Below are 19,118 nucleotides of genomic sequence, written 5' to 3'. Positions count from 1 at the left end.
TATCGGCTGGAAATAAAAGGCCTCGGTCAGAAGCACTTTTGAGGTATCTGAGTATGCGAAGGGCATTCTTCATATGTGGTCGACGAGGCTCATGCATAAATCAACTGAGGACATGTATGGCATATGTGATATCAAGCCGTGTGATGGGAAGGTAAATCAAACGACCTACCAACCGTCTAAACTGAGATAGGTCCTTTAGCAATTCACCTGTATCAGACAACTTGGTTCCCTGCTCCATTAGGAATGAAATAGGTCGGGCACCTAATATACCTCCATCTTTAATAATATCAAGAGCATATTTTCGCTGAGAAATATAAATGTTTTTCTTCGAACGAGAAACTTCAATGCCCAAGAAATATTTGAGATCACCAAGATCCTTAATACGAAACCTGGAATGAAGAAATTTTTTGAGGGAACTAATTGCATTTTCATCATTGCCAGTAATCAATATATCATCGACATAAATCAATAAAGCAGTAAATGATTTACCTCTCCTACAAGTGAAAAGAGAATAATCAGCTTTCGACTGAACGAAACCAGCCACTTGAATAGCTTTAGTGAACTTAGCAAACCATTGATGTGAGGCTTGTTTGAGGCCATACAAGGACTTGTTGAGGCGACATACTAGGTTCTCCTTTTGTCGTCGAAGTCTCGGATAAGGTGTCATGTAAATTTCTTCAAGAAGGTTGCCATGAAGGAATGCATTGTTGACGTTGAGTTGATTAAGTGGCCAGTTACGAGCAAATGCAATAGCAAGAATGCAGCGCATAGTGATCATTTTCGTTGTGGGTGAGAAGGTGTCATGGTAATCAATGCCTTCGGTTTAAGTGAAGCCTTTGGTGACAAGCCGAGCTTTGTAACGCTCAATGGAACCGTCTGAATGACGCTTAATTTTATAGACCCACTTACAATCAAGTGGATGTTTTCCCGATGGAAGGGAAGTGAGGGTCCATGTATGATTAGATTGGAGAGCCTCAAGTTCGGTGTTCATCGCTTGTTGCCAGTGAACATGTGATTTTGCTTCTGCAAAAGAGGTTGGTTCGATATCCCTACTAATATTGGCAATAAATGATAAATGTTTGGGTGAGTAACGATGGTAAGAAACAAAATTACAAAGAGGATAACGAGTACATGGTGAATGGGCGACGGTAAAGACGAAGGGTCTGGGGGCAGAGTCACTTGCGAATAAACAAAGTCTTGAGAAGAACGAAAGGTTGTTTTTGGCGTTGTGATTGGCGAAGAGGAAGAGCATGTGGTGGTGTTGGGGACTCAGATGGAGTAGGAGAAGGGACAACAATGGGTGGCATAGGAGAAAAAGGAAAATCGTCTGAAGGTAGAGGGATGAGATTGGTTGGTGAAGGAGAAGATTCTGAAGTATGAGAGGATTCTAAAGTAGGAGAGAGTGAGGCTAAAGGAGACGACGTAATTGAATGAGAGGATGAGGCTAAGGGAGCATGGGTAATAGGATCTGATATGGTTGGGACAACGGGATGAAAAAGATGGACTTTTGTAGTTGGGCCTGGAGCATGGGTATTGGTGGCCACGGGTTGGTCAGGATTGGTGGTTTGAAAGGGAAAAATTTCTTCAATGAAAACAACGTCACGATTAGTAAAAAAAAATTCCGGTGTCCAAATCGTATAAACGATAAGCTTTCTGTCCAGCGGGATAATCGAAAAATATACTTTTGATGGCGCGAGGCGAAAATTTAGAAGTAAGGTGAACAGAAGTGGCATATGCAAGACACCCAAAAACACACATATGGGTGTAAGAGAGAGGTTTGTGATATAGTTTCTTAAATGGTGTTTTCTTGGCAAGGATTTAAGTGGGAAGTCGATTAATAATGTAGGCAGCAATGAGGACACCCTCTCCCCAGAATCGAAAGGGAAGATTGTCTTGAAAAAGTAATGCCTTGGTGGTTTCAAGAAGATGTCTATGTTTCTATTCGATAACCCTGTTTTGTTAGGGTGTGTAAACGCATGAAGTTGGTAAATGATCCCATTATCTTGGAAAAAATGACGCAAAGAATAAAATTCACCCCCGTTATCCACTCGGATTTGTTGTATTTTAAAATTGAATTGTGTTTGAACGAAGGCAAAAAAAAGACTTAAGAATGCCTTGTGTTTCAGATTTATGGCCATGAGGAACACCCATGTACCAAGAAAAATCTTTGACAATAGTTAAAAAATAATGTGATCCAGAGAAGGAAGTGGTTTTATGAGGTCCCCAAATGTCGTAGTGTATAAGAGAGAAATGACTAGAAGTAGAGATGGAACTTGTACCAAATGGAAGTCATGTTTGTTTGGCTAAAGGGAAAATATCGCATACTGTAGTATGAGAATAAGGGAATTTTAATGAAGTTTTGGATAGAAATTCCAAGCGATTGGAAGAAATGTGACCTAAACGCCTGTGCCACAAATCAGAAGAAATAGTGACAAGATTACAGGAGGGTTTATTGTTGGAGAAGGATTGTTGAGTAGCCAACACCACAAGGTAGTAAAGTCCTCCGCGCTCTTTTCCCAGACCAATTGTCTTCTTTGTAGCCAAGTCTTGTAAAATACACCAATACAGAAAAAAATGTCATCGAACAACTCAAACCCTTTGTAATTTTGCTAACCGACATAAGATCAACTTTGAAACTAGGTACACCCAAAACATCTCTCAATTGTATGTATGAATTTAAAGACAAATTCCCAATAGAAGAGATATGAGCCTTTTCTCCACTAGGTAATACAACTGGTGGCAGTGAGGTTTTGGTGGTGGAGTTGAGCAAGTGTGGGGAAGACGTGATGTGGTCTGTTGCTCCACTATCGATTAACCATTGACAATAGTGCACTGGAGATCTAGACAGAATTGGTTCATTGCATGTGGTATAAGCTTGTGGAACGGTTGACGACGGCTTGGTCGCTTTATTATTCATGATGGAAAACATTTGTTGAAACTGGGTCTCTAAAAGTGATCTGCACCAGGTTGCATAATCTTCTCCATTGGAAACAAGGATGTGAATAAAAAATGGATTAGAGGTTTTTGGTCTGCCTCCATCCAAGCTTTGGTCGCTATCCATGGCTAGGATTGACAAGACAAAACAAGAAAAATGGAAAATAGGAAAAGCTCGCTATATAGGCACGAGAAAATCTGACGGAAGCGTGGCAGAGCAGAGCTAAGGGAAGCCTGCTCTGATACCATGTAAAATCTAATCAAATGACTAAGGAATAGAATTGGCCAGAAAAATGGTATTGATATTAGTCTACTAACTTTATACAGGGAGTTCCCTATAAACTAGCAGTTGATCCTGCAATTCTACTATACAAGAAAGGAAGGAAATATATACATATTAATTACTAATTACACGCCCATTTTAGGCCCTTTATGACAGGGATCCTGATTGCTTTCTAACACTCCAGCCTTACAGGTATCAATTATTTTTTTAAGCATGTCGATTTAATTTGGCTCCGTGAAAAACTTAGAAAATAATAAAAATGTAAAAAAAAATTTGAATTACTTTCATTCATCAGCACCCACTAAGTTCTTTGTTTTGGTTGAGAAGTTAATGAAAATTTGTACAGTTTTATGTTTTTATATATGCTTATTGTGTATAAAATGACCGTGTCTGTAAAAATTGAACCTTTGGCTTATTTCTATACAAAAATTAAATTTTTCGATTTGCTTTTTCATGTTGTTGGATGAGTGTTTTTTAAAAACTTGACCTTTGGCTCATACATGTGTAAACCTGAGGATTCAGAGTTGTTTTCTGTGTTGGTTATGAATTTAAGGTGACTAAATTGATGGGTTCGTATATTAAGTTAAGTTACAAAGTAGATTTTTCCTTCGTTTTGGAAAAGTGCATAGCTGAGATTATTTTGAAGTTACCGTTCATTACAATATTATGATTTGATAAGAGCTTTGTCAACTAGTTTTTTGTTGAGTAATGGTTTACTTGGTTAGAAGAAACTCTTTGAGATTATGTTAAAATCTATTTTGTGGATGAATCTAATTAGTTAAATTTGTCGGGTTTAAGTTACGTAAGAAATTTAATTGCAAAGTTGAGTCTTTTTTCTGAGTTATGTTAATAATTCTACCCAAAATTTTTGTAAATTCATGGTTGGGTTTAAGTTATATTAGAAAACATGGATCATTCAAGTCTCAGTACAACTGGATGTTTGTTTACTTGCACAAAAATTTTGTGCATAGAAGTTTGTTTCTCCTTCTCAGGTTATTTGTCCTCGTGTTTATTAGTTGTCACATCCCAGCCCGGGCCCCCACCATATCCCGGGCCCGCTCCACCACCGTAGCACGATATTGTCCGTTTTGGGCCCCGATCACGCCCTCACGGTTTTGTTTTTGGGAACTCACGAGCAACTTCCTAGTAGGTCACCCATCATGGGATTGCTCTAGCCCCCTTCTCGCTTAACTTCGGAGTTCCTACAGAACCCGAAGCCAGTGAGCTCCCAAAAGGCCTCGTGCTAGGTAGGGATGAGAATATACATTTAAGGATCACTCCCCTGGGCGATGTGGGATGTCACAATCCACCCCCCTTAGGGGCCCGACGTCCTCGTCGGCACACTCGCGATCAGGGTTAGGCTCTGATACCAAATGTCACATCCCGGCCCGGGCCCCCACCACATCCCGGGCCCGCTCCACCACCGTAGCACGATATTGTCCGCTTTGGGCCCCGACCACGCCCTCACGGTTTTGTTTTTGGGAACTCACGAGCAACTTCCCAGTGGGTCACCCATCATGGGATTGCTCTAGCCCCCTTCTCGCTTAACTTCGGAGTTCCTACGGAACCCGAAGCCAGTGAGCTCCCAAAAGGCCTCGTGCTAGGTAGGGATGAGAATATACATTTAAGAATCACTCCCCTGGGCGATGTGGGATGTCACATTAGTTGTGTTTTTCTCTATTCATTTGGGTTGTCTCAGTGGATTGAAAATCTCAGTGAAGGTTATTTCCCTATCATTTCAAGTTAGCTTATCTAGTGAGTGATATGCTCTTTGTACTGGTGTGATATCATTGGTGCTCACTTTGTACGATTGCTTTTATAACTTTGGGATGTTTCAGTTTATGACTCTGTGCGCTCTCTCTCTCTCTTTGCACTCTCTTTCTTCCCTCACTCCCTCTCTCATGTAGAGCCAATTTATGGTACAATGTGTTTATACAATAGGAAGAGAAGAGAAACATTGTGAGTGAGGATGTCACCCATTTGTGCGGATCTTTGATTCGGTGGGTGGGATTGTGACAGTGAGAGAAAGAAAGTATGATAATGGGAGTAAACTATACCCCTTACAAATGTTAGCTTCGGTTTTCATGTCCAAGTTTTTCTTTCTACTTTCAATTAAGTTTTGTTTGTATGTTATGTTTTCATGGAATCTCTTGCATATATTTCAATTACGTTGTACTTGAATGTCCTGAACTCAAGTGAATCAGGATGTTTTTTTTTGAAATCATTGAATTTCGTTGTGCTTGAATGATATAGATGTGAGGAATACATTTTGCATAAGGATTCATTTTAACCATTGAATTTTATTTTATTTTTCCTTGGAGCTTGAGTAACAAGATCATCAAATTCTTATATTCGTTATCTATGTGAATAAATACAGATGCATAACAATATTGTTACACTTCTACTTTTCTTGGGTTTTTATACATTTTGTGTGTTTGCTTAGTCTTGCCTTGGAGTTGGATGCACTTTGTGTGATGGATTGTGATTTGTTTGAAAATATCTTTAGTGTGATGATTTTGAGTATAATGTGTTTTCCTAACACTGTTTTTTCTCCCTCTTTTTAGGCCAGTCGTGCAGAAGACATCTCCATTAACCGGTAACAGATGAAATCGTTTGCAGTCGAGGTTCACGTGCAAAGGAGGGAAAATGCTGCAAGTGGAGGATAGATAACAGCTCAAGACACATGGTATAAGGGTGTAGGTAAACTGTACATATGCATCTGGAAAAAGTAAAAAGTAAAGGTGGGTTGGCTATTAGCTTATCATTCTCGCCACAATAGAAAGTACTTTTGAACTGTATTAAGCTGTTAATAAATTAAGCTTAAGCTATATTTTACTTATCAAGAATGGGTAAACTATTTTAAATAGGAAAATTAAGTGCTTATATCAGGTAAACTGTCAATTTTACAAAATTTTCTGGTAAATTAGATATATAGTTTAATTCGAAGAGTTGAGGTGACCTTTACTTTTGTTAAATTATATGGTTTAATTGCTTCCCCTTTTGCCAATCTCTATATATCTGCTCAACTCTTGGGTCAATTATTTGTCAGTATGAATGTTTAATTGCTTGATCAATGATGTCGATTCAATTTGAAGAAGAAATATGACTTTTGTTCAATAGGGATTTGAAATAGAGATTGAGGCTCACATATGAGTAAGATGTCCCAATTATTCATTGATTTTTAGGTGCTACAACATCTTTTTTGTTGTTTTGTATGAAAACTATTCATGTCTGATGCGGTTAATACATTCAACGCCAACAACAAAACATGGGCACAATTTCTAGTGGTCTATAAGATATCTATATCTCAGATAATTAACCAATTCTTTTTTACTTCCTAATTAAAACGTGAGTCACAATCACTATGTGGTCGCTTATAGCTCATAGAAAAAGCAACTTATAACGTAGACTCACAGAAAAAGTACAATTTATCTCGTTGCTCTTTCTTTGAAACTTATTTTTTAAAGGAAAAGTCCCTGTCAAAATACTAGGATATTTTTTTTTTCGATTTAGTACCTTATATCTAGATATTTGGGATATTTGGGATATTTGCATACCTTTTAAGATTTTCATGTCGCACCAATGTCCCCTTCGGCGGAAATTGTCCTTGCCAAATGCCAATATCAATAGCTTACCTTTTACAAATACATAAGTTAGTGCTTCTGCTTAAGTTGGAAGGGGTGACCCTTATTTTTACTTATTACATATTTATCTTAATTTTCGACTGTCGGATTGAATGAATTGAAAGAAGATCAATGACGAAAAATGGCAAAAGTGCAGGAATAGTAAAAACAGATGTGGGAATAGCAGTGCGCAAGTCAGAATGCATATGGATGTGTTTCTAGGTGGTATCGCTCTAATTATCCATAAACGCTTTTAGTTTAAGCAGTTAAAAAACATTTAACTATACATCAAAAGATCTTAAGTTTAATTCTTTCTTCCTTTTTCTCTCCCTCATGACACTTTTATGAAAAAAAACCTATTCACATTATTTCAACGCGTGTATTTATTTATCAATATTATGTATTTTCAGTACATAAAATTTCAAGCACATCTTTTATTTATCGAATTATATCACGTGATTATGGGATCGTTATACTCGACAATTTTAATTTCTGGGCTGTATGCCACGTACTGCTTTTGTCATGCTATCGAGTCACCAAAGTTCAAACAAATCACAGGAGGTCCACCCCAATACCCCATGCACGTGGAGCAGAACCACAATATCGACCTTTATTATGTCCTATTCTCTAACCCTAACCCTAATTTGATTAATCTCATAAGGCTAACCCTGCGATGTAAACTAAACTGCATGCTTACTGCTTTATTGGATTTTCATTAAAACCATGTTTTCTTCGTCGAAGATCAAGGCCAATTTGATGAATTTGATAGAGATCTATTGCCATCAATAATTAACCGAATATATAAAGCAGTGTGAAGGTCGGACAGAGCACCAGCTGCAAGTGTGGCAGTGCCAGGTAGCACAATCATAGATATGGCAGCAAACATTCAGTAATCTGATATATACACATCTGCCCCTCACGTCAATGTTGAAACTTGACATGAGGTCAAAATACTAAAGGAAATTTTGACAGGCTGCATATATTGAGAAATGGAATCTCATATATGAACATTCATTCTCTTCATGTAATTTCGAATCACACACTCGTACTTTAGATGACTACTTATACAAGATTAATGTTTTCTCTTCTCTTTTTTTTTTTACTAAAGTAACATCATTTTATCGTAAAATAATGATATATTTATGATTCATTCTCTTTATTAAAAATTACGTTAAAAAAAATTAATTTGATTTAAAAGTTAGTTAGCTAGTCATGAATAAAAGAAATTGATGGTTGATCACTTGTTAGCATAATTGTTATAAGAATGACCAAATAGTCAATAAATTAGATAAATGTTTTTAAAATTATCTTTAAATAATAAATAAAGTAAATTATTCTGATTATTTTCAGTTATACAGTGGAATATTCTCGAAGCTGATGAATCACACGATAGTGGTTACAGAAAAACTGAAATAACTCTATGAATTTTTCAAATCCTTGAAAGGATGGATTGTGATGACGAAACCACTAACTGATCCCTTTTTACAAACAAAATTTACAATGGAATATTGATACCAATGACAATGCAGAATATCACTGGTATAAAACGAAATAAACTATAACAAAAAACGAAGGAAAAAAGGAGAGAAAAACAAGTAATTGTTGAGAGAAGATAGTGATGAGGATTGCTTAGGCAGACTGGTGGAAGATAATGGCAGATGTGACCGAAGTCTGAGCCCGTCTTACGTGGGACCCGGCATACTTTGCTCTCTCCTCTCCTTCACTACAGCTCATATAATTTTTCTTTCATTTCGAACACGACCTTTTCCTTTCTTTCTTTTTTTTGGCCTTTTTCTTTTGTCACGCTGGCACTCTCTTCACCATTCTTCCCACTAGTACCACCCACTACTCTCTCTCTCCTCTCTCTCTCTCTCTCTCTCTCTCATCCTGCATTTTGGCTGCCCTATCTTTGGCGAGAGGTCTATATTATTAATACCATTCGCACTCCTCTCTTTCCTCCCCATTTTTCCTTTACAAATTACAAAACCAAACCCAATTTCTTCCATTCTTCTTTGTCTTCTATGTATTACTACTCTCCTCTCCTCTCCTCCTCCTCCTCACCCTTCTATTCATTTCTCTACTGAATCTATATAAACATAATAAGTTTAGTAATTTTGTAATTGTATTAAATCCAATTATGATGATTAGCTTTTGTAGAAAGATCACCCCTCACTCTATCCTTGGCCTCACCACAGATACTACCCCCACAACAGCAACAACAAAACCCACCTCCGTTGATGCTCATGAAAAGCTCCCATTAAAATGCCACCATTACATTTCGCCCTTAAGTTCTACAGGATCAGGAGGAGGAGGGTTACTAGGATTGGTCGCCGCAACCGATAACGATCGCATGAAAAGCCAACCCCTTGTTTTGGAATCTTCATCCATCAAATCATCATCCTCCTCCTCCGCCTCCCCTTCCTCCTCCTCCTCCTCGTCATCAGATTCGTCACCGCCAGCTTTGTCGCCGGTGGTGTTTGAATTTGGAACAAAGAGAGATCCAGGTGGGTTTGGGTTCATAGACGACATAGGAGGTGCTGTGGACGGCTTGATGTCGTGCACGGAGAGTCTAGGGTTTGAAAGCTCGGACGAGAGGCTGGTGGACGATCATCAGATCTTTGAAAGAATTAGCCATGTTCCTGAGAAAGTTGATGAGAATGATCAAGATGGTATCGAGGAGGATGCATGTTTGAGGATGATGAGGCACTCGATTAAGAGAGCGCCGAAATGGACGAGGATGGGGGAGAGGAGAGTGGAGCCCAAGAAGTTTCCTCCCCCGCTTTCATCATTGAACCAAAATGGACATCCAAGGTATTATCTGAGGCCTGAGAGGAAAGATGGGAGGTTGGAGCTTACGGAGGTAAAGATTTATAGACCTGAGATTTTGAGAGCTTATCGTGAAGGTGGACGGTTGAGATTGAATCTTATTAGCCACGAACCTCACATCCAAGAAAAGGAAGAACCAATATTAGAAGGCATAGAAGAAGTACAAGAAGAAGAAGAAGAAGAAGAATTTATTGATGAGGAGGAGGAAATAATTAGTGAGGAGAAAGAGGAGGAGAGTGTTGGTGAGTGGAAGCTGAAGGTAGGAGGAGAAGGGTTTCGCCGGTGTCAAAATCTGGTGAACCGCCACCATGTCCATCACCACCACCACAACCATCACGGCAACTTGCCTATGTGGAGCCAGCACCAGCATTGCGTGACAACCAGGTGATGATAGCATGAGCTCATCACTTGGCTAGAAAATCAGGAAAACATGGCATGATGTTCAAGTGTCGGCGTTGAAAAGGAGGCAAGTGTGCACGTGTAGTTAATTAGGGCACCGTTTCCTAGTAATTAGGGTTTAAGGGTCCAACTTAATCATTTAATGGTAGAGTGGGAAAATAGCTTAATCAAGTTGATTAAAGCAGTTTACTTTTCTCTCTACATCAAAATTGAATTAGTTCATTCGAAGTTTAGATGAATTTTTTTTGTAGATTTCTTATTGTTTGTCAAAGTTAATGGTAGAGAGGGAATTTAGTAATTAGGAAGCTAGGTCATGTATGCTTCAAGATCGGTGTATTTTATCTTATGTACGTGCTAATTAAGTTGATTAATTAGCATTAGTACTATTGTGAGTGTAAATGTAAAATAAATTGCATGGTTGACGTGTCTCAGAAGTTTTCTGCCAATTTAATGTGAAGACGGTGAGGAATCTCTGCTGTTGACAGCAGGCAGGCTCTGCAGATGAATGGCTCTGAAACGTAGACCCTGAAGGCAGAAAATAAGGTCATATAGAATGATTCAGAGCATCGAAAATAACTTGAAAATCGTCTTCAACCAAGAATCAGGTCAAATAACTCATTGGCTTCACTGAACAAAAAATAAGTTAAAGGGCCAACCGAAAATAACTTGAAAATCGTCTTCAACCAAAAATCAGGTCAAATAACTCATTGGCTTCACTGAACAAAAAATAAGTTAAAGGGCCAACCGGTTGACTCAAATCAACCAACCAGCCAACCCCCGACCAGGTCACATGCTGACATCATTTTTTTTTTTTTTTGGGGCCCAAATTTTCAAATAAATATTTAATTATAGGTTTAGATTTTTTGGGCCTAGAAAGGTAAATTGGTTAAACTTGGGGTGTTCATTTTATAATCACGTTTCCTTGCTCATTTATCTCTCACAGTCGATGTGGGACAATTATAATATAAGTGTAGTTGTAGTTCCCTTCATTAGCATGTTTCTTTCATAATTTATTTTAAATATTTAATTATATTACATTTAATTTGTTTAGCCCTTTGGCTCTCAGTTGGAGATGGTAAGAAATATGGTTATGCACTGTTTATTAAAATATTAATTTTTTAGAGGACCAGAAAGCTAAAACGAGCTCTTTGACGAACCTTCGATTAAAGATGGCCTAACAAACACAAAAGAATCAACTAGGCTACAATATTATGCATGTTATTATGCAGCATGCACTCTAATACAAGTCGATCGTGTAAACTTTGGTAACACGTTGCATACGTGTTAATTTTGATTGGCTAGCTAGTTAAACTAAACAAGAGTAATTCTCATTTTAAACTCAATTTTTTTTTATTGTTTTAATTTTTTAATATCCATGTGGGGTCAGATTGACACTTGGTATTCAATCATTATCCACGTGGACGTCACGTCATGCGTTAATGGAGATTCTAACGGAAAGCCTAACCGATCAAGAAAAAACTTATCTATGAAAGTTTAAAAACCACGATACTTCAGAGTGGTAAAGTAATAATTACCCACTAAACAATGCTACGTACACTGCAAAAAAAGAGTTTTTTTCGTGGCAAAACTTCTCCAGGGTGAACCTGGTATTTGACAGAAAAGGTTATTTCTCCCAACAAAATTCAATATTATCAGACAAAAACTATACCGATGAAAGTTTAACATTATTCGGCGAATTATTTGTCTTTGTTATATTTTTTTAATTAATATTCTGGACCATTGCAAAATAGAGAGATTTGTTAGCTTGAAGTCGTTCCTTCAGTATCGATCCCAACAAACTATTATTCCGTTGCAAAATAGAGAGATTTGTTAGCTTGAAGTCGTTCCTTCAGTATCGATCCCAACAAACTATTATTCCGTTATCAGTCATTATAAGATGCGAAATTTTCGTCGCCATGGTTACTTTTATAGTCTCATGAGCTTCATGGGATTGTTGTTGAAGTTAAGATATGCATAAGTCATTTATATAGGTTAGAATGTTGGCCATATAATTGGGGTGACAAGTAGTTTGAATTCATAGTTCTTACTATATAAGATGAGCTTGAAATAATATTCTTATCATCACAAGTCAACTAGAAAACTGGATTGAGAGGGACTTGTTGCGAGGTGACGTACAGATTAAAGACGAAAAAAAAATAAAGGGACGAAATTAAAAGGGTTAGGGTTTTCTGGGGTGTATGTTGTTGAGTGCTACCATTAGGGAAGACTTCGACCAACCAAAAAAGTCATTGCCAGCTACAGTATGATCACAGCACCCTAAGACACGTGTGTGTGTGTGTGTGTGTGTATCTAATTGTTGAAATATGTATGTTCGTTGGATGATCATTTTATTTGCGGATTTTGTTTTTTATTTTTTGTTTTTAAAATATTAAGAAATTACATTGGAGAAAGAGGTGAGACGAAGAGAGAGAAACAAAGATGAAAGAGTAGAAGTAAAATTTCGAAAGTAAAAATAACTTATAGAGACTTTTGATTTTTAGTTTCCATGATTTATTTGTGTATTTCTTCTGCATCTCTTGAACTATATTTTCTTCACTATTTTATATCTCTTATTTCTCCAACGTATCTCTCTATCCCTAACGCAAAGATTAAATCAAAATCAAAATGGTTATCAAACGAACAATACATTTACAATTTAAGTTATTAGTTATCTAATTTATTACCGTTCTTAATTTGTTACAGCATATTTAACTGGTTATGGAATAGATTTCATTTATGTTGTAACATGCTTTAAACTAGCTTTAAGCTTTCGTTATGTGTTCAAGGCTTCAAACATAAGCTATAGTATGAAAAACAAATTAACACACTCATGCACACGTACTAACCGCACATTTTACACATGCTTATTAATGATTCCTAACAATAATAAATCACAAATTAAGTAAGTTGTAATACTATAATAATCATCGATCTTTAATACTTTTGCATGGTTTAACTCATATTCATTAATGCATAAATACAAAACAAATATCTTATTAGAGTTTGACGCATATATCTTTCTTATTTGACAATGTGTGTATGGTTGAAAGCTACATTTTCATATGTGTTGTTCCACCCACAAACCACAATTATTGGGCAGCTCTGTACATATATAACTTATATATAAGCCAGCAAGGACTAGGATATGTTAGTCTTATAAGGTTATACAATTAGAACACAAACAAGGGAGTGATTGACCTGATTCCAACGGCAACCATGGAAGTCGAACACAAAAGAAGTAGCTCACGGCAACACCAAGATCTTCTAAACATCTAGCCGGATACAACTACTCTATGGGACGCATTATGTTTTATGTTCTAGGGCTTATAGGGACCGGTGTTTATATATATAGGCTAAAAGCTAGGGTTTCCATCCATAAAGGAAACCTAAACTTACTTTATTAGCCTCCAAGTCAAGTATCATAATCATATTCAATTAAGGATTTCATCAGTCCTATTTCCAATATAAGACACCTTATATAGGATTAATATCTTTAGGAGATCAAATCACAATCAACATTATTCTCCAATATTACATTCCTATTACATGTAGTAGACCACTTAAAGGTTGACTTATATTGGATAAATCCAACAAGATATACATGAGAATTGATTTTCACACATTTTTTTAGTTGTTTGCACACCCTTTTTTATTTTGATCATCATTAATAATTGTTGATCCTAAAAATTACAAAGCCTACGTGGTGCGCAGACCGAGTAACTAATGAGCTCACTACATCCTTTGGTTGATACGGGGTGTGCCAACTCGTCAGTTGAGCCTAGCCGAAGAGTACAATTTGTTGATGTTGCGTTGAGAGTGTTGCTGACTTCTTGATCTTGCGATTGCGGCCGAGGAAGGAACAAGGCTCGGGCTTTGGATTCTTAAGCCTGAAGACAAGGCTGCTAGTTCTGCGAAGTTCACGAATCGTCGGCGCTGAATTCGGTCACAGTGATTATATTCGTGAAAGTATAAGCACGTCGAATTGACACCAGACTATATAGACACAAGTACTCAAAGGTGATGTATGTCTTGATGGTAAATGTGGTTCGGCCGTCAGAATGCCGAACTCTGAACTCACTTGTGAGCATCCAATCATAAAATCACTCGGTGTTCAATGTGCTGAATGTCGTAACTCGTAACACCTTACTTTACCGAGAAGGCTAATAAGATGACCTCTATGCATAAGGATTCGGAAACCCTTCTCGACTGAGACTTGGATAGGTAACCAGTCAGCCTCGACATAGTGCTGTTTATCCAAACTGAAGGTGCTCCTCGGTCGGTTGATTCTACGGCAACAGTGTTGTTTATCCAAACTGAAGATGTGTCGGTGGAAAAAGAAAATAAAAAATCTCAAGATATTTGAGAGGTTTGCGCATGGCAATTGTGTGTTGAATTGGAGGTCTTCTTCTCGTTGCCACTGCCTCTGTATTTATAGCATTCATATCTTCTACTGGGCACAGCTAGATAATTTTGTAGAGTCCAACTACAACTCTAATTCGCGGAACTGAAATTGATCTGCATTAGAAACTAAAGCATATCATTTAATTTGATCCGTGAGATTTTTCCTTTGACTTTTCAAACCTAATAAAAGTTAGGTTTATCACATCTCATAAGAAACCTAGCCCACCTAGGCTTTTATCATCAAAAACTCCATCACTAGCCTTTAAACCCGTCTGATAACATCCATCACCATGCAAAAAGGCTTAGTCTACCTAGGTTCCTTATCTCATCATTATCCAAGACCATGATTTTAAGATCATCAAATCCCAAATGCTGATCTCCACTCCAAGCTATTTCAATCTACACGTCCACTGCCAGACATCCAAATCAATTTGAACTGAACTGCTTGCTTCATTATCTGACACCGTGCATATCCCAATAGTCACCATCATCCAAATTAATTGGGATTTAGACAAATATTAGGTTTAAATAATTTAATATATTACTAAGAGATAATATCATGATTAAAATCACAATATTATTTCAACCATTTTGTCCTTCAATGGTCTAAAATTTTGCTCATTCAACGGCCTCGATTGCTCGGGTCGATAGTGTAAAATCGGGTCCAAACAATAATTATCTCCTCTTCAACTAAGGTGAAGAAACAATTTTCATCTCTAGTGTTGATACTCCCTAAAACACAAAAAGGTTAAATTGTTAGTTGTTAAGGGAAAAAAAATTGGTAGGGATCAAATTCGCACCAAAATACATATACGTAATTGATTTTCATCACTACAATAGAGCGCTGTTAGCGAAATTATTTTGTGACCTTATACAAATTAACTCTCAATTGATCGCCAAGTTTTCTTATTCAGATGTCACAACTGACAAGATAAACCTTTTTTATACTGTAGTTTACATTGATGTATTATTCATATTAAAAACAAAATGAAATAAAAAGTTCAAGGTGCCCAAGTGGAAAAATATAATTTCGTCGACAGCAGGGTTCGAACCTGCGCGGGCGAAGCCCAACAGATTTCAAGTCTGTCTCCTTAACCACTCGGACATATCGACGTTTGTTTCTTTTCTACCATTCTTTATTTATATTATGTAAAATTAAAAATCTCATATTATTAAACATATTCCATTTCTTAATTTTGTCATTTTAGTAGTTTCCCTACTTCATGTCTTGCTCTTCTCTTCTTTTCTCTTCTGGGTCAATTGCTCCATTTTTATTCTGGTCGACTTTTCTTCTAATAAACTATTAGTAATTTTATGGATAAATCATAACTTTATCAAAAAGAAAGTCAATATCGGATAGTAAAAACATAACTCATGACTCAACTCAATTGGAGTTATCTAGAGCCAAGCCAGTTAGAGCTTAACTATATTAGAGATGTATAAAGTCAATAATTTTTTTTAGTCAAGGTTGTTGTAATTAGTTTGCTTAATTATTTGATTATTTACAGCTTAATTATGTTTTAGCTTTGTGTATAAATCATTTTCTTTGGTTAATGAAAATCAAATTATCATTTCCTTTTAAATAATGCTTACTACTCACCCAATAGATAACTTTTAAGCGACAACAAGATCAATGACCAAGATTAAATTTATTGAGTTTGTGGATGAAAAACACAGAAGTATTGACCGTTAGCTCAAATATATATTTATCATATACATTGAATCAGATCAATTCAAGTTGTCATATTTTTACAGTATCAGAGCAGGTTATCTCACTTGTGAAACCCAACAGTCATGCGTGTTCCATGTCACTTCCTGTTTTTTTTATCTATACTGCATGTCCTTATAAGTAGTTGATCTATTTATCATATTGCAAATTAGTTTTGTGATGTAACCTTATCATCTTTATACCATATAATCATAACACCGCCATAAAGAATGTCAATTCAGTAATGTTGTGTGGAAGTGGTTGGGTAAACAATAATTAACAACAAATTAATATCTAGGTTCTAAATGACGCTAAGCACTAGTTGGGCAGCTGGCTGAGGCCTAGCGCCTAGGCGCCTAGGCGGTCTAGATGAATTTAAGTAAATTTATTATATATTGTATAAATAAGTGTCTGCTTATACTTAAAAAATATGTAATACATCATAAACTGCAAAATAGAATGACATATACATTATAAAGTATTGAAACATAATGAAAAAATGGGGAACAAGCATTTAATGTGTGTTTCATCTAAGTATTAAACAAGTCTCTTACAATTTATTAAAAAAAATAACATGCAAAATGAAAGTTATCTATTTTCTTTCTAAGTGAGTTACGACCTAGGCAAGTGACTAAGCGGGCTTGGGCGGGCTAGGCAGGTGCCTAGACAATCTAGACAGGCGTCTAGGCAATCTAGACAGGCGCCTAAGCAGGTCTAGGCACAATTTCTTAATTTTCAAATGTTTCATGATAAATCGGGACGACGGATAGCCTAGGTAGGGATTTTTAGAACATGATTATTATTAATCACATTTCATCACTGGAGCTGGAGTAAACCAAATTCAGTTTCTTTGGAAGCGCTTATATATAATAGAATAACTAGAATAATTTTAATTAATCCCAGGTACAACAATGGGGACGTAGCTCATATGGTAGAGCGCTCGCTTCGCATGCGAGAGGCACGGGGTTCGATTCCCCGCGTCTCCATCCCTTTTTTCCATTTCCTTCTTTTATTCGTCGCCGTCGGATCTGGGCTGGGTATTGTGTTGGATCTGGACCCGAACTTCATTTCAACAAGTGGGCGAACCCAAACGTAAGTCGCGACCCGGAGAAGTGGGTCACCATAATTCACAAGATAAACATTTCTTTTCCTTGAAATGAACAAATAATTTTGTGATCCCCAAGTGTGTTTTTAGGTCAAATGTAAATCTCACGTTATGCCCTCCTACGTGCCAAATAAAAAAAATGTGAGGTGTTAATAGTAGATCCACTCACATCTTAAAATTTATCCGACATCAGAGATTGTTTAATATTTTCGATATGTTAGGTTGTTATCTTAATATTTGAATAGATATATGTATGTCATTCTCCTTCTAATACTTTTGGTTAGTTAATACAAACATTAGACAACCATACATCCATTGATAAAGTAACCATATACAAGAAAAACTTAGACGTGTGGAAGGATATGTATACAACCTACAATGTTTCTGGTCATATCTCAAAATTTCAAAGAGTGGAAGAATTCTTGCTTCAAACTTCTTTAGATTTGAAGTCGTATGCCTCATCAGTTATTATTATTATTCCTTTTCCACTAGGGCTGGTCATGCACTGTCAACTTGCTTACCAAAAATATATACAAAAAACAAAGAGTTGAGCCATCATCAAGGGCTGCTTCACAAACTACAAACCTCAAATAAAAAAAGGATAGACATCCATTTGCTCACGTTGTTACTAGGCGGATACAAGATTTGAACCTTCGGGTCATAGTGTTAAATATAATTTTTTAAGTAAGAACAGAGCGTGAAGCGTGCAAAAAAAAAAAATTAGTTTGTTCACTTGGTTAGTGTGTTGTGCACATGTCAACAGATAACAGCATATGCTGAAGTAATCTGATGAGTGTGATAGAAATGACGTGATGTTAACGTAACATGTCGAGATATGCCTAGCATGCATTACATCAAACATTTAATAAGCAAAAAAGAACATGTACCAAACATTCGGAGGGCCCTCAAAAGAACTTCACATATATATTTTCTGGACTCGGTTGGTCCTAGGATCGTCCCTATTTCCATCCGCCCCTAGTTGGTACGATTTAAGGTGTAGGCTTGCTTTGCGGATTTGGTGGTTTCCAATTATCTGTCTAGATCCTTTCCGGATCCTCTTTGTAAGGATCCCAGAAATCCGTAAACCGTGTTCTTTTATTGCACATCACACGGTCAGTTTTCGTCAGGTACTGTTTGTATTCAATATTAAATAAAAAATTTTAAAATGATTTATAACCGCTCGATGTTAGGTTAGCCGCGATAAGCAGTCTAGCATCGGTTTAGGTAGGTAGGAACACAATGGATGAGGGTTAGTGATTAAGCGTAATATATGTGCATCACTTTGTGTAGAGCAGATTGAATGAAGACAAATTCTATTCTAGGACAATACTAGTGATGTGAGTTGTTTTGTTTGTGTGACTTTGTTCGTTATAAGTTTTCCTTTTTTTGAGTTGGTTTCTTCTTTCTATTAGGTTATATTGTTTTCATCTTGCCGACAACTTTGAACCATCAAGAGATGGATTAAGGATTGGAGACAATTCAGGTTTGTATTCCACACAATAAGTTTTAATATATTTATTTTTTTTATGTTTTTTTACAAACAGATTAATTTTTCTGTTGTAAACAAGTAAAGAACGTGTACTGACAAAAGAGAGAAGAAAAAATGGAGTGTTAATGAAAGGTCCACGGTACTGTTTACTTTAACGAAAAATTATATCTTTACATTAAAAAGTCAATTATGGTACTATTCACTCTACTCTTTATTATATCTTTAACATTAAAACTCAAAGTTTTTAAACGTTTTTTATTAGTTTCTAAGAGAAAAAACGTGCAGTGAAAAAAGAATATTAGAAAAAATCAGATGCCAGTAATGTGAAAAGAACTAGAAAGAGTCTATAA

The 19,118-nt window shown here is 36.6% G+C and overlaps 1 protein-coding gene and 2 non-coding genes across 3 annotated transcripts; 2 read left to right on the top strand and 1 right to left on the bottom strand.

Annotated features, from left to right (window-relative positions):
• The first annotated feature begins 8,914 nt into the window (after positions 1-8,914).
• On the top strand, positions 8,915-10,493 carry LOC103928335 (protein FANTASTIC FOUR 3-like). The gene has a single exon (XM_009337368.3). The coding sequence runs from the start codon at positions 8,978-8,980 to the stop codon at positions 10,052-10,054; it is 1,077 nt and encodes a 358-aa protein (XP_009335643.2). The 5' UTR covers positions 8,915-8,977; the 3' UTR covers positions 10,055-10,493.
• A 5,004-nt stretch (positions 10,494-15,497) lies between these two features.
• On the bottom strand, positions 15,498-15,579 carry TRNAS-UGA. Its single transcript has one exon. It is a non-coding gene; the product is annotated as a tRNA-Ser (tRNA).
• A 1,508-nt stretch (positions 15,580-17,087) lies between these two features.
• Positions 17,088-17,160, top strand: TRNAA-CGC. Its single transcript has one exon. It is a non-coding gene; the product is annotated as a tRNA-Ala (tRNA).
• The last annotated feature ends 1,958 nt before the right edge of the window (positions 17,161-19,118 follow it).

Source organism: the organism of the source record quoted next, unplaced genomic scaffold, assembly GCF_019419815.1.
Source record: "Pyrus x bretschneideri cultivar Hongxiangsu unplaced genomic scaffold, Pyrus_bretschneideri_v1 Contig11, whole genome shotgun sequence".
Taxonomy (NCBI): domain Eukaryota; kingdom Viridiplantae; phylum Streptophyta; class Magnoliopsida; order Rosales; family Rosaceae; genus Pyrus; species Pyrus x bretschneideri.
The sequence above is the reverse complement of the archived record's forward strand: the minus strand, read 5'-3'. Positions and strand labels throughout refer to the sequence as shown.